Source organism: Prionailurus bengalensis, chromosome E3 (genome assembly GCF_016509475.1).
Source record: "Prionailurus bengalensis isolate Pbe53 chromosome E3, Fcat_Pben_1.1_paternal_pri, whole genome shotgun sequence".
NCBI classification, from domain to species: Eukaryota; Metazoa; Chordata; class Mammalia; order Carnivora; family Felidae; genus Prionailurus; species Prionailurus bengalensis.
In genome coordinates, this window is record NC_057357.1 from 17,480,093 (window position 1) to 17,494,978 (window position 14,886).

The window sequence follows — 14,886 nt, forward strand, 5'->3', positions numbered from 1 at the left end:
AAGGTGGTGAGGGTGGAGACAGATTAATTGCTTATTTCAAGAATACATGGAGCTAAAGAAGTGGGGAATGAGGGTGGAAAGGTTCCACGGGGCCCAGCTTGAGCTCCTGTCCTGGCTTGCCACTATCTGTACAATCCTGCGCAGGCTCATTTGATATGTGAAGGACAGCATGCAACGGCTGAGGCTGTAGGTCCACTGCGGCCACAGGGTGATGACCTAGAACCTGCTGCAGCCAGAGACACCAGAGGCAGGGCTTCACCATGCAAGCCTTCCCCACTTCGCGCCCCCACCCCAGGGCAGTCAGAGACACAGCACCAGTGTGATGTGGAACATGTTTTTATGCAGGTAGAAAAAAAAGTGCTCAGAATAGTGAGGGAGCAGGGAGCAGGGATGTCTTGTCCTGTCCTCTGATTATTAGGAATTGCCCCATAAGGGGGCTCCCTCAAGGTTGGGGATAAAGTGAAGAGTTCACGCAGGGTGGCTCTACTTGTGAGACCCACTTTGGGGCAGTGTGGCTTTGAAACTGGCCAGATCTTTTCTGAATTGACCACAGAGAACTTAAGAGTACAGCACCTTGGGGGTGGGGGGTCTCTCTAGCGGGTGGGGCCTCACAGGATGGGGTGGGGAGAGCCCCAAGCTCAAAGAGCAAGGCCTTTGGGTCAGGAGAGCACGTCTTTTGGGGAAGAGTGGGGGTCTCTGGGGCCTTGGTCTCCTGGGTGGGGGCATCAGGGGTAGGTGGAGAGCCCCACAAGCCATTAGCCGAAGAGCTTGATGAAGCAGGGCTGGCAGTAGGGCTTGCCTGCACGCTCTTGAAAGGAGCCCTTGGTGAGAGGGCGCAGGCAAAAGGTGCAGGTGAAGTGGTCTGGGTGGAAGCGGCGGCCCAGGGCTGACACACAGCGGCCGGTCACCGGGAGGCCACACGTAGCGCACAATGAACCACGCCGCGCGTGGAAGTGGTTCTCACACAGAGGGCGTCCCTCATGCTCGAAAAAGCTGCCTCCCGAGAAGGGCGCGAAGCATTCCTGGGGGAGGGTGGTCGTGAAAGGATGGGTCAGCCAACAATCCCCTGACCAGATAACTCACTTTAGGAGCTTAATAACCCACTGTGACAACCCCACCCTCCACAGCCCCACCCCAGATGTGACACACCCTGTCTTGGGCCTAGGCTCCTAGTTAGGCTCCCCTTTTGGCCCAGCTCCCCATCCACCGCTCCCCGCCACCCCCCCCCAACACCTCCCCCCCTAGGAGCGCACCCTGCAGACGAAACAGTCCGGGTGCCAGAGGGCGCTGAGTGCAGATATGTAGTTATCCAGAATGGGGCCTTGACAGCCCTGGCAGCGCGGGGCGAACAGCTGCAGGAAGTCCCGGCGACAGTAGGGGCGGCCCTCACGCTCATGAAAACCTAGAGGCAGGAGCAGGGAGGAAAGAAAAGGGTGCAGGCTGCACCCAAGACTTGCAAGATCTGAGACTGGAAGGCCAGATGAGGGGTGGTCAGATTGAGCAGCAGAGAGGGAGGGATGGGGTCTAGAGTGGGGGCCTAGTGGGAGGAGATAGGATGGGGACTCGCAAGTGGGAGAGGGTGGGGCCAGAAGACTTGGAAGGTCTTAGCAGGCTGGACCAAAGTGGGTTAGGCGGGATGTTGAGCAGACCGGTGGCTTTCAAGACTGGAGCCAAGCTCTCACCCTCATCTCCGAAGGGCTCCCCACAACTGACGCAGCAGAAATGCTCTGGGTGCCAATGTGTGCCCAAGGCAGTGACCATCTTCTGTGGGGCATGAACGAGGACACTCAGTATGGCCTTCCATCCCTTCTTCCCTTCCTCTCCCACCCTGAACCTATGCAATTGGGTTTAAGTAGGAGTTTGAGGCACAAGAGACCTAACAAGGAACTTGGAAGTCAAAGAGAGTGGGTGGAGTCCAAAGGGCCTTGGACACGGCCAAGGGGCTTAGCATGGGTGGGCAGGGGGCTGTGATTTGAATGGGGCCCACCCCACAGGGACCCTGGGTGAGGTGGGGTTTGTGGGACAGGTGCAGCTCACATGTCGGATGGGTTGATTGCAGAGGCCACAACGTGGGGAGAAGCGCTCAAAGTAGCACTCAGGGCAGAAGGGGGCTCCATCCTTCTCGAAGAAGCTGCTGCCTCCCAGGGACATGGAACAGCCACCGCAAATGAAGTGCTCAGGGTGCCAAGTACGGCCCAGCGCAGTCACCACCTGTGAGTTGAGGGTGAGGCCTGGATCAGAGTGGTCCTTGAGCTGCCATGCGCCCAATGAGCTAAGATTTACATGGCACATTTCAAGTTTTCTTTTCTTTTTTTTTTTTCTTTTTACCATTTGACTCCCTTCCCTCATTTCTCCCACTCACCCTAAGAGATTAGGATGAAGAACCTAATGTTCAAGTCAGTCTGTAAGTGACAGAGATTCAACCCAGGTCTTCCAGCACAGTACTTAGGACTGTGAAGCTCATGAAAATGTTGTAATTACTTTAAAAATCAGAAGAAAAAAATGAGCTGGAAGAAAATGATTTAATATATAATATTAAGAAATTCTTCTTCATACCAACGCAGTCATAAAACACAATTTTAATTTTTAATTTAATGGAGGGAGGGACCCATGAAGGTGAAAGTGACTAGGGCCCAAAAAAGTCACAATGCCACCCTGCTAAGATTAAAAATTCTGGGATGGAAGCAGGGCACTAAATCTAGCAAGAGGATCTAGGTCAACCACTGGGCACAGCTGTTGTCAACAACATTTACTCAGTCAATTAGCCAAGAACCAGAGTTCACACACCGGATGCTGGTGGAGCAGAAACATCTTTTGTGGATGACTGAGAAATGGTAGGTGGCCCCAATAAGACTTTGGTGAAGACTAAGAGATGGAGGTTTGTAAGAGAGCTAGAATAGTGCCTGCACAAAGTAGAACCACAATAAATGGTAACTGAGTTGGAATTCTCATTCTCATCCTACCACTTACGTGCAATGTGACTCGGAGCTTTAGTTTCCTCATCTGTAAAATATGAACAACAGTAATACCCACTTCCCAGAGTCATTTACTAAAAGAAAAAAACACAAAATCTGGCTCTCAGGATGGGTTCATGGGGCTCTATCTCCCTACTCACAGTTCTCCACTTACCTGCCCAGCAATAGGTTTATTGCAGGAGCCACAGAGACCCTTGGTCTGGGTGGGAACACCACGGCGGCTGAGATCAGACTGCAGCAGTCCTAACATGGTGTCTAGGCTGCCCTTGCTAGTTGGCCCTGGTGAGGATGGGGAGCCCTCATTCACAGAGCTTGGCACTGGTGGCTGAGTTGACCCAGAGGTTGGAAGCTGCAGCAAGAAGGACATCAGAGTTGAGTCAACAAGGCAGAAGAAGTGGATGGTTCTAAAAGGGGTTGGGGAGCCACAAATCCACACTGGCCCACCTCCTACCTGACTCACGTGGTTCTGGACACGGAAGTCAGACAGTGAAGCCATCAGCCTATCCAATTCCAGGGTGGCCGAGGTTGCTGAAGGCTTTGGGAGAACAGGGGATGGGCTGGGAGGGCTGTGAAGAACACAACTTGTGTTAGCTCAGAGCCCCCCAGAATAATGAATGCTATCCTCCAGTAATTTAGGCATCTATCACCTCTCTCCCAGCTCTACCAGCCATGTCAAACTCACAGGCTGGGCCTTTTCTTGTCCTCAGATTGGTCCTCCTTCTGTTCCCCTGCAGTCTCCTTGCTAGATGGGAACTGAGACATTATTTCATCTGCAGAGAGGAGAGAAGGGCACTGGATATGGGGTCATACTCTATCCCCTTCCAGTTAAGACTTGTGTCCTGTTAGCTGCTACTCTGGAAGAGTATACCCCTCAGTCTTTTCCCTTCTCCACCGTGTCCCCATTCCATCAAGGCCTATCTCTGTGACCTGGTACCTGTGATGTTGAACTGGGTAGCATTAAGTTCCTGAAGCAATCGGTCTAGTTCACAGAGGCCTGTGCCCAAGACACCACTGGAAGAGGAGAATGGAGGGGCCGCAGGAGCTGCAGGTTTTGGGGACCGAGGCTTGCACACCGTACTGGAAAACAGGGTGGAAGCCTGGGTTCAGGGGTGGGGAATCCAAGCCTCTTCACCTGAGTCTTAACTGGCTTCCACCTCCTGCAGTTCCCAGAACCCTCACCTGTACAGATGGTCCTTGTCCCCAGAAGCTCCTGAAGACTCCCCAGATCCTGTCTACAGAGAGAAAGATGCATGTGTGGGATGATAGATCTATACTTTGCCCCACTCAAGCTCAGATTCTCCTAGTCCTGGCCAAACTTGGCCCTAGTGTCACCCCAGTCCCCCACATTTGATCTCACCTGTGACTGGTGGCCATAGGGCAGGGGAGATGTGAAAGGCTCTGGAGACCTCTCTTTTGGAGCCCCTGACCTTGGCATGTGTGAGGTGGTGGTCTCCAGGTCAGACAGCAGGGCATCTGCAGGGGAGAGTCCGTCAGGATGAGAAGTTGAGAGGTTAAGGTTAGAGCAGAGACAGGGACTTAAGAGATTAGAAGTTCCAAGTAGGCAGTAGTTGAGGAGGACAGAAGCCAGTATTAAGAGCAGAAGTTAAGAATCAGATGGAAACACAGACCAGACCAAGGCAGAGAAGTAGAAGTGCAGCAGGGAATACTTATGACCAAAAACATCCCAAATGGCTCATCTTGGGAGTCATGCACAAAAACCACCTGATTCTTTTATTTTCTGCATCTTCCCTGATGCAGTCAAAATTGACGATTTACGCAAGCCAAATTTGACTTCACCCCAAATTGCTCAGTTGGCTGTATGCCTGGCACCCAGTTTTCTGGTTGGATGCTCTTTCTGCCCAGTAATTCCTGCTCCCCTCCCCCACCTAAACAGACTCGCCCTGCTGTGGCACAACTCCAGGTACTGGGTCCCACCCTATGCTCCTCATTGGCAGGTCTCCTAGGACCTGCTTTCTGATTGGCTTATTTTCCATACAAGCCGGTTGCCCCTACTGAGCAGCACCCCCTACTGAAGGGTGCCTGAACCCCTTCTCTCCCATGGAGAGTACAGCCTTTCCAACAGACCAGGAGGAGGAGATGCCGGTCCTCCTTCTTCCTCCAAGACAACCCCCCACCCCCACCCATCCTCAGATCTAGATCCTTTGAATCCTTTCCTTTCCAGAACCTAGAAGTCCCTACTCCTTTATTCATCTCTGAGTACCACAGTGGAACCCTTAACCTCTTCCTGGCATCTTGGCACTCATCTGTTCTCTTTCTAGGCGGAAAGACCCGACCCCTACCATACCTAGGGTCCCTTAACTCTTTTCTTCTCCTAAACTCTGAGGCAGGCCCATTTTCTTCTCGAGAATTCGATTTCATATTCTCCCTTCCCATCTACTTTCCCAGGCTTGGACCCCAAGACCCCTTTAACCCTTCCGTTCCCAGAGCCCCTGAGCCCAGGCGCCCACTGGCAGGCGCTACACCTCCCTGCCCATCTGTCAGCAGCCTGTGATGGAGGGAGCTGAGCGAGGGAAGAAGGGAGGGAGCTGAGCGAGGGAAGAAGGGAGGGAGCGGCCAGTCCGGGAAAGGCAGGAAGGGAGAGGCAGGAAGGGGGACGTGGTGTCGGAAAGGAGGCGCGGGCAAAGACCAGAATCAAGAAGACAGAAGGCAGGGATGGGGCGATTTGGGGAGTGCAAGGGGGCTCCAGGATGAGGAAGCGGGTCTAGATGGTGGTGAGGAGCTGGGGATAAGGGGACCCAAGCCCCACTCACCCAGGTCCTCCATGGCGGGGCACGGGCGCACCGCGCGGGGCGAGCAGGGCGGGGGCTGTGTCCGGTGGGGGCGGGGGGTGGGGGACGTCCGGGAGTTGGAGGCCCGGCCGTGACCATGTAAGGAAGCCGGGACCCGCTGGGATGGAGCTGGTGGGGGGCGGGGGGGGTGGGGGGGGGGTTGGGTAGCGAGGGTGCAAAGAACGGGAGAACCCAGGATGGGGGCGTGTAAAGGAAGGAGGGCCAAGGCCCACCCAGGCCCAGCCCGCCTGTCTGCCGCGGAGGCAGCCACACCCCAGCCTTGGCCTCAGCTACAGGGAGCCCCAGGCTGCCTGAGCCAAAGTCAGAGAAGAGGCTCTCCCAGACCAAGCTGGAGATCCTCTGCTCAATGAGACTCTTAGACCAGACTGAGGCCCCCAAGCAGACACCCCCCACCAAGGCTAGCACCCTGAGTCCTTGATAGAGCCCCTGTCCACTCAGGCCGTTCCAGAGAGACTTGCCCCAGACAGAATTGTTGGGTTGGGGGCAGAAGTGATCGTTCTAAGGATCAGTTAGACAGCAGGTTCAGGGACATTCCCTTAGAGACCCTGATAGCAATGACATGAACAGATCCCAAATGGCACATATACTAGACACAAATCTCTCAGAAATGGAGACAGATAGACACAACGAACTCTCCCATCCTCTAAGCCAGGACCTTCTCTCCAAAAATTGGAACCAAACATATAGACACAGGTAAACTGAACCCAGGCCCAAGCCCCATGCAGACTCAGGGAAAACACTTTCAGGCAACCAGACCATAGCCAGCCTTCAAGACAAAGCCTTTCCCCAACACTGAGGCGACCCTTGGGAAAGAGCCCTTTCCCAAGATACTGTTGAACACAGAGAAGACACAGACCCCATCCACAAAGGAACAAGGGGCCTTCCCTGGACTGAGACCCCCGGTAATCAAGGTGGAAGTGAACACTTAGAGCGGAGTTTGGACAGACACGACAGTGTTGCAGTCCCTGGACTGTGGGTCTCAACCCAGCAGCAAATTAAAACAACCTGGGAAGCTTTTTAAAAATACTGATGCCCAGAGCATCCTCCCCTCAGTCCAATTCAATGAGAAAGAGCCTAGGCATCAGTATTTTTAAAAAGCTCTCTGGGTAGTTCTAATGCACAGCCCAAGAACAGAGACCTGGACACTCACAGAAGCACAGAGATAGCAAGTGTCAACCTTAGCTCCCCAGAAGCTAACTGGCAGCCAGTCCGGGCACCCTCCTTGAAGTCAGGCTGCCACCTGAGTGGTTTACTGATCTGGGATCCTGGTGATGTAGATCCTGCCTTGAGAGATCATACACAGCGCAACATAAGCTGAATACAACCTGGAGCTCTGGCCCTCTCTGAGCAAAACTAAGACAGGGCTTTGGGGACTCTAGGAACATAGAGGTCTTCCTTCAGGCTAATAGCAGAAGGACACTTCGTCCAAGAGATGAAGACAGACACAGAGACTGAAGACCCAAGATGAGCAAAGGTCACTCAGGAAACGGTAATGCCAAGGCCTTGGACATACATCCCCACACTCACATTTCCTCAGCCCAGCCCCTTCAAAAGACACTAACCAAAGTCTGTGTGTCTCGCTGGATACCTGAGCAATGAAGTTGCATAAGCAGAAAGCAGGCTTCTCCCAGTACTCTACTCTATCCCAGGACTCCAGGAACCACTGCATAATTACTTATTAAACTCCTACATGCCAAGGGTGGCCTGTGTTGAGACACATCAACTTGGACAAGACCCTGTTTGATAGGTGAAGGGAGTGGGGGGACTCCCACTGGAAAGTAAGCAGAGACACCACACAATAGGGGTATCCAATTCCAAAGTTTTTAATCTCAACTCTGGAAGGCTGGCCCAGGCCAGGTGCCTGGAGCCCTGGGCTGTTCTTCATCTGTGGGTCCCACACTCGGACCCTGGCGTCTTCAGACCATCATCCTGGGGTACAGTTCCATTCTCTCATCGGTCCTCAATGGTGACTTCTGCTCAGCTTCCTCTTATGCTGCTCTGAGGGAGTCCTCCTTCATAGCCAACTCATCCTTGGATCCCCTCCCAGGGGACATCAACAGTCTAAGCTGGAACCCTTGCCCCCGAATTCAACCCCCATTACCACAGCCAGTAAAGCCTCAGTCAGGGGCCCTGTCTCCTCGCCTGCTGCCTCCACAAGCCCCACTAAGGCCAAGGCCCGTTTCCGAGGGCACTGCCCTGGCCCCAGAGCCCAGCGGGCACAATGCGCAACCAGTCGGGGCCGGCCCAGGCGGAATACTTCACCCACTGACTCTGGGCCACCATGGGGTCCCAGGTGGATGTGGCTCACAGCCTCTTCCAGCTCCTCCTCTAGCCCAGGGAGCAAAAAACGGCCAGCAGCCTCCAGTGCCTCCTCAGCCTCTGAGCCCAGCAGGGGCTGGCCTGGTGGGGGAACAGGCCCCAGTGCAGCGCCACAGCCCCGGCAGCCATGCAAGTGATGCAGGATAGGCCAGGCTGCACTGGGTGACAGGCCTCGAAGTGGCACCAGGTCCATCTGGGCTTCGGCAAAGCTGCCAGCTAGCAGGGCCCGGAAGAAAGGGGAGGCAGTAGCTGAGGCAGCTCGCTGGGCAGGGAGCCTTAGGCCTGAGTCCAGTAGGAAATGCAGGTCAGGGGCTGGGATGGGGGCTGGGCCCAGCAGACGTTCATAAAGGCAAGGGGAGGGGGCATCTAGATCCAAAGGGATTGTAGGTGGGAGGGCTGGGCTCACAGTGGGAGACACCAGGCCTTGGAGGCAGGAAAGGGAGTCCGCAGCAAAGAAGAGGAAGAGTGGATGTGGAGCTGGCCGAGTTAGCGCTGAGAGGAGGAGCCGGAGGCCGCCCTGGTCCAGAAGTAGCCGGCGCCACAGAGAGGGCTTCCTTTGGGAAGAAAGGGAATCTTTCAGAAGGTGAAAAACGGTAGCATTAGGGAATAGCAATCTTGCTCCCCTGATCCCTGTGAGGTACCCACATCCCCCTCACCGACAGATGAAGGGCAGGGTCAGTGCACAGGCCACGCGGTCCTCAGGGCTTCCAGAGAGCAGCAGATGAGTGAGGGCGCCCACTCCAAAGGGTGATTCAGCCTGCACAGTCAGGTTCTGCAGCAGCATCTCACCTGCAGAGATGGGCAGAGCAAGTCAGGTTGGGAGTTGATGTCCCAACTCTGGGTCCTTCAAAGGAATGAGGCTAAAATCTCACGGCATGGAAGGGGGTAGGACTGCAGGCCCTAGAGGGAAAGGGTCCAGATGCTAGGAACTGAAGATCAAGGGCAAGAACAAAGTGTGATAGGGCATACATCTGGGTTCTAAAGGACTCAGAACCTGCAGTCAGGACACAGAAGACAGGGAAGTCCCTGGCAGTGTTGGGATTGGTGGGGGGCCTAGGAGGATATGGTGCCTGAGCCAGAGTTTTCTAACTCAGTGTGCCCAGTGGGAAGGCAATCAGGATAGTACAGAACCAAGAGCATATTGGGTAATGAAATACAGACAAACATGATTCTAAGTTGTTAGGACCAAGCCTGGTGTTGGGGTACACAGGCCCTAAGACTTGGGCAGAGGATGGAGCGGAACTTTGCATGCTGGGAGTCCCTCCCTCTTCCCACCTGGTGACTGAGGTTGGATGGTGGGCTGGGCAGGGCAGTGAGAAAGGTATGAACGGCAGAGTGAGGTTCTCAGTCCAGAACCAGAGGGGGACGGGGCCTCTTATGGGGGACACACCCAGCTCCCGGTGCTGGCGTCGAACTGGGCGGGCACGCAGTGTGGGCCAATCTTCCGGGGCAACACCTAACACAAGCCAGGCACGCAGCAGTGCAGCACCATAGCTGCGCACAAAGGCCTCAAGACAGGCAGGGTTGCAGGTAAGGCGTGCCAAGATGCGCAGTGCACGTGGGCTCGGTGGACCCGGTGACCCCGTCACATAGGCCAGCAGGCCACATAGGGCTGGGCTGGTCACCAATGCCCCACTTGGGTCGGGAGCCTGGGAGAAGCGCGACAGCAGCAGCAGCGCTGGCCCCTCACGGCCCCAAGGCTCCTCAGAGGTGGCGGCAGGGCTGCGGCCAGGTGTGCGCAGTGTGCGAGGCGTCCGCAGTGAAGTTGGGCCCAGGGTGGGGCTGGTTGGCTCAGCTGGCTCCGGTGGCGGTGGAGGTGGGGGACATCGCTCAGGGGACCAGTCAGGAGAGATGTCTCCCGGGCCTGCGGCGTAGCCTTCAGAGATCAGCCATGACCTGTAGAGGGGAAAATGGGGAGACTGAACCCAGAACCACAACAAAGGAGCAGAGCCAAAGAGCTGTCATGTAAAACTAAGTGACTGAAGCCAGGGAGAGGAAATGAGGCCAGGGGGGATAGGAGAGAAAGGGAAATGGGGAAAAATACCCCAACTCAGTCAGCAATTACTGATACCTATTATGTACGAAGTCCAGTATTAGGTACCGGGCATGAACAGTAAGAAAACTAAAGTCCCCATCCTACCAGAGTTTATATTCTATTAAGGGGTGAACAGACAACAAAGTAAAAATGGTCCAGTGAACCTGTCTGGGTCCCAAAGTTCAGAGGTGCTGGCGTAGAGCCAAGGCCAAAGATGGACTCAGGAAAAAGAATGGTGTTTTTTTTTTCAACATTTATTTATTTTTGGGACAGAGAGAGACAGAGCATGAACGGGGGAGGGGCAGAGAGAGAGAGAGACACAGAATCGGAAACAGGCTCCAGGCTCCGAGCTGTCAGCCCAGAGCCCGACGCGGGGCTCGAACTCACTGATCGCGAGATCGTGACCTGGCTGAAGTCGGACGCTTAACCGACTGCGCCACCCAGGCGCCCCAGGAAAAAGAATGTTTAATGATGACTAGAAAGTGGTCATGTCCGGGGAGAATGAGGAATCAGGAATCAGAGTCAACAAGAGTTGACTGAGATAGAATGGGGTAGTGAAGACAGCCAGAGTCCTCAACCCACAGCAATCAGGTGGGGATTCACCTTAGGCTTCGGAAGCTTCCAGCTTCTGCCCGCTCAGGGGTCCGCTCCTCAGGAAAGTCCCAGGAAGCAGCTTCTCTTCCCTCTTCTTCCTCATCACCAGCATCACCACACAGCTGCCCAGCCAAGAGAGGTACAAGTCCCAGAGCCTGTAGCCGGCCCAGGGCTCCAGTATCATACAGGAAGCCCACGAGGGCAGCCACAACACGAAGGTGCCAGGCACTGGCACGAGGGTCCCGTAGCAGGCCCATCAACAGCTCCAAACCACCAGCATCCCGCAGCCGGGCCCGGTTGATGGCCTCCCGGCACAGCAGGCACACGGCTCGTACCAGGGGCTGCTGAGAGGCTGGGCCAGCCCCATTAGGTCCCCTGCGCCGCCGGAGTTCACCCAGTAGTACTTCCACACCACCAGCATTGCCCAATGCAGGCCGTACAAGGCCCTGGGCACACAGGTTGGCAAGGATCAAGATAGTTGCCTCCCGTACTGCCTTTTTGGGGTGGGAGGCCAAACTGACCAGTGGGCCTAATCCTCCACCCAGACTTAGCTGCTCAGCACAGGCCCGGGAGCAGCCTCGACTCAGCTCTAAGAGGGCACGGACTAGGGCCAAGGTCAGTGCAGGGTCTGGGGCAGCGGCCAGAAGCTCAGCCAGAGGGCGTACTGCTCCCTGCTGTGCCAGGGCCAGGCGGTGCTGGGGTGAGTCGGCCAGGTTGCGGAGGGCACGCACCACACTCTGCAGGCACTGGGAGTCCTGGCAGGCTGTCAGGCTCTCAACCAGCAAGGGAACAGCACCTGGAGAGGGAAAAGGAGTACAAAGAGTGAGCAAGGAGATACCTACGCTCCTTCTCCCACGCCAAGCCCTAGCTAACTCCACACTAATAGCTTTCTCACCAGCAGAATGGATGTCCCCACAGCTCTCAGGTTCCATGGCTAAATTCCCCAGAGCACGGGCTGTTCTGTTCTGGATGCTGTCTGTCTTCACGCACTGAAGAATAGTCACTGCAAGATAATTTGGTCTCTTGAGGGTCCTGCCCCTTCTTGTCTCTCTCATTAATGACCTTAAGAATGTGGCCTGAGAGGGTCAGGGAAGGCCTCCAGAAGAGGCTGACACTTACTGGATCTGAAAGGTTAAACAGGTAGGTATTTGTTAGAAAGATAGTGGATGGGGGTGCTACAGGGCATTTCAAATTTGGAAGCAGCCTTTGCAAAGGCCCAGAAGTGAGATCCAATGTCTGTGCTATGCCCTCATGAAGGGCCTCAAATGCCAGCCCAAGGGATCAGGCAGGACTTGAATATGAGGGCACTGGGAACCACAAAGGGTTTTAAGAATAGAAGTGAAGTGATACAATCTGGTAGCCATGGGGAGAATGGATTATAGGGAAAAAGAGTAAGGCGGGGAGAGAGGCAAGGAGACTCTTGTTAAGGTGAGAAAGGACAGTGGCTTAAAGCAAGTCAGCTACCACCACAGCCCAGCACATGGGCACCAGTCTCTGGGCACATGAAAGAAGAAGGAATAAATGTGGACGGACATAGGAGTTATTTAAAATGCAGAAAAGGGGCGCCTGGGTGGCTCAGTCGGTTAAGCGTCTGACCTTGGCTCAGGTCATGATCTCACAGTTCATGGGTTCGAGCCCTGCGTCAGGCTCTGTGCTGACAGCTCAGAGCCTGGAGCCTGCTTCAGATTCTGTGTCTCCCTCTTTCTCTGCTCTCTCCCCACTCATACTCTGTGTCTCAAAAATAGATAAATGTTAAAAAAAATTTTTAATACAGAATAGTGATTGAATGATGAGAGTTATATGCTAATAACAAGATCTATAATTTATTGAGGACTTATTAATGTGGCAGGCCTCTTGTCAAACACGTTATGGTCCAGATGCATTTTATACAATTTAAAAATGTTAAATTTTCGTCTTGTACAAAAAAATTAAGATTTCATCAAAACTGGCATAATTTCAGGGGCGCCTGGGTGGCTCAGTCGGTTGGGTGTCTGACTTCAGCTCAGGTCATGATCTCACGGTCCATGAGTTCAAGCCCTGTGTCAGGTTCTGTGCTGACAGCTCAGAGCCTGGAACTTGCTTTGGATTCTGTGTCTCCCTCTCTCTGCTCCTCCCCCACTCATGCTCTGTCTCTCTCTCTCTGTCAAAAATAAATAAACATTAAAAAAAAAAAAGCTGGCATAATTTCGTAACCGGTAGGCACTCTGTAAACTGTGTTCACATTGCCACAAGGTGGCGCCAACTTAGCTGGTAAACAAACGCCTGCGATCTTTTGTTAGGATTTGTTCTTCTTGTGCTGGTTTTTAATACCTGAAAGTACCCGGTCTTAGAATATCTGCGTTCAATGTTTGCACTCGGCTTCTCACTACTTCAATTTTGTAAGGTAGCTATTATTATTCAATTTTACAACAAGGAATTCTAGCCTCGGTTCTCTCGGTCTAGCTCACTGCAGAAAACCACAACTTCTGACCTAAAGTTCACCAAATGGGAGCTCTGCACAGGGCCACTCAGTAGGCATGTAGTGTCTGCTATAAACCTCATAAATGGAGGGTAAGAATTACCCAAAAGTCACCAAATAATCTTTTGGTCTCCAGTAGCTCGGATTCGAGGGATGTGCCCAACAACCAACACGCAGGTAATGGCTGTAATTATCTGATCTGGTCAGGATTGGGTATCATCTATAAGGAAGGCTTGAAGGTTTGAGAGCCGGGGGGGGGGGGGGGGGGGGGGGGGGGGGGGGGGGGGGGGGGGGGGGGGGGGGGGGGGGGGAGGTTACACGGTCTAAAGGCGTGTTCTTCCAGGATACAACACAAAGAACTCAAGACTCCGCCCAAGCCCAGAGAAGGAAGGATTTGTGAGTGGAATCCTTCTAGGAAATGAGGGCGGAGCACTTACCCAAAGAGAGAATGCCTCCGAGCCTGCGCACTTCAGCCCGGCACGCCCCTTCCGTACAGCAGTTGGCTAGGATGCTGAGCGCCAAGTCCAGGGTCTTGCGCAGGCGCGCTGGCGGCGAGGGCGACGACGACGACGCAGAGGAGGGGGCAGGGCCCGACGAGGGGGCGGGGCCATCATAAATCGCTGACTCGACCGACGAGGGGGCGGAGCCTGAGCCAGCCTGGGACGGGGCGGGACCCGCTGCCGCCGCTCGCCGCAGCAGCGCGAGAAGGGGGCGGAGCCCGCCGCGCGCCCGGAAGCGCTCGATTCCCCCTGCTGCCTTGACGTGGCGTGTGCGGAGGGCTAAGAGCGCACGGCCCAAGGGTGTCTCGTTGGTAGCTGTGTCCTTTCCCCCACCTAGACCCTCCCCGGCCGCCGCTGTGAGCTGCGCGAGGCAGAACGAGAGCGAGTCCGTGAGAGTCGGTTTCGCAGCCGCCATCTTGGCTCAGGCCTAAGGCTCCGCCCCCGCCTCGCCGTCCGTCCAAGGGAGCGGAACTGGAGGAGGGGCGTGGCCACGCACCTCCTCTCTGACGCTTTTTAAGTAGCGCCGCCGCAGTTATTTTGCAAGTTGGAAGTTGTAGTTCTCGATCCCGGCCCTCTGGACAGTCGCTGAAGGCACGTAGAGTAATGGTTATCTAATCGTGCGAACCCAAGAATCGTGTGCGGTGCATGTTGGGATATGTAGTCCGCGCCTTGCTTAGCACGCTTAGGTTATAGGACGGAGGGGAAACTCTCAGGCGGCTCGCAGTGGGCTGGTTCTTTTGGAGAACCCAGACATCCGACCATGGAGTCTCAGTACCGTGCTGCCCCAAGTGACGTGGCGATTCCGTCCCCCGCGTGTCCACCACAGCGACCCTCCCTTTTCCTTCCGGCTCGCTTCGCTCCCCACAGTGATGGCCAGGGCACCGAAATCCGTGCTGACGGACTCAGGACCGCGAGCAAGGCCAAAAGGGTCAAGTTGCTGTTAGTGGCCGCAGATTGGGAGCTCTTGCTCAGTCAAGTGAATGAGAGGGTTAAACCTACCGAGACCGTTCCCTGCCACTTCCTAGAGCGGCACGGGCTATTGGGCATTTCCGCTTCCGGTGCTGGATTCCCTGGGTCCCGAATGTTTTGCCGCTGTGCTTGTGAACTGAATGGGTGGTTTTTAGGAAACGGGGCTTTATTCACGGCGATGCAGTCAACGTCGCCAGAAGTGGCAAGGGAGAACTAAGACGGGGCG

At 54.8% G+C, this 14,886-nt stretch overlaps 2 protein-coding genes across 5 annotated transcripts; both read right to left on the reverse strand.

Annotated features, from left to right (window-relative positions):
• Positions 1–320: 320 nt before the first annotated feature.
• On the reverse strand, positions 321–5,968 carry TGFB1I1 (transforming growth factor beta 1 induced transcript 1). 4 transcript variants are annotated; one of them, XM_043559950.1, is made up of 11 exons: positions 5,747–5,968; positions 4,333–4,448; positions 4,155–4,207; positions 3,910–4,052; positions 3,658–3,745; positions 3,427–3,541; positions 3,130–3,324; positions 2,038–2,211; positions 1,683–1,764; positions 1,254–1,402; positions 321–1,022 (listed from the first exon to the last, which is right to left on the reverse strand). In XM_043559950.1, the coding sequence occupies exons 1-11, from the start codon at positions 5,757–5,759 to the stop codon at positions 756–758; spliced, it is 1,395 nt and encodes a 464-aa protein (XP_043415885.1). In that variant the 5' UTR covers positions 5,760–5,968; the 3' UTR covers positions 321–755. The 4 variants fall into 4 exon arrangements, with proteins under 4 accessions (XP_043415885.1, XP_043415886.1, XP_043415888.1 ...); XM_043559951.1 differs by having other exon boundaries at positions 3,436–3,541; positions 5,747–5,884; XM_043559953.1 differs by lacking the exon at positions 1,683–1,764 and having other exon boundaries at positions 3,436–3,541; positions 5,747–5,841.
• A 1,624-nt stretch (positions 5,969–7,592) lies between these two features.
• ARMC5 (armadillo repeat containing 5) lies at positions 7,593–14,477 on the reverse strand. Its single transcript, XM_043559936.1, has 6 exons — positions 13,629–14,477; positions 11,629–11,736; positions 10,743–11,529; positions 9,495–10,000; positions 8,761–8,893; positions 7,593–8,658 (listed from the first exon to the last, which is right to left on the reverse strand). Exons 1-6 carry the CDS (start codon positions 14,104–14,106, stop codon positions 7,839–7,841), a joined length of 2,832 nt encoding a protein of 943 aa, XP_043415871.1. The 5' UTR covers positions 14,107–14,477; the 3' UTR covers positions 7,593–7,838.
• Positions 14,478–14,886: the final 409 nt, after the last annotated feature.

Excerpts from the sequence above, each read along its gene's own strand:
- ARMC5 (XM_043559936.1), bottom strand. The coding sequence starts at position 14,106 with ATGGCGGCTGCGAAACCGACTCTCACGGACTCGCTCTCGTTCTGCCTC. Across the intron at positions 11,530-11,628 it reads TGGGGACATCCATTCTGCTG|GTGCTGTTCCCTTGCTGGTT; the intron begins GTGAGAAAGCTA and ends TTCCCTCTCCAG. Across the intron at positions 8,659-8,760 it reads ACCCTGCCCTTCATCTGTCG|GAAGCCCTCTCTGTGGCGCC; the intron begins GTGAGGGGGATG and ends TTCTTCCCAAAG.
- TGFB1I1 (XM_043559950.1), bottom strand. Across the intron at positions 3,542-3,657 it reads GACAAGAAAAGGCCCAGCCT|CCCTCCCAGCCCATCCCCTG; the intron begins GTGAGTTTGACA and ends TGTTCTTCACAG. Across the intron at positions 2,212-3,129 it reads ATAAACCTATTGCTGGGCAG|GTGGTGACTGCGCTGGGCCG; the intron begins GTAAGTGGAGAA and ends CTCAACTCACAG.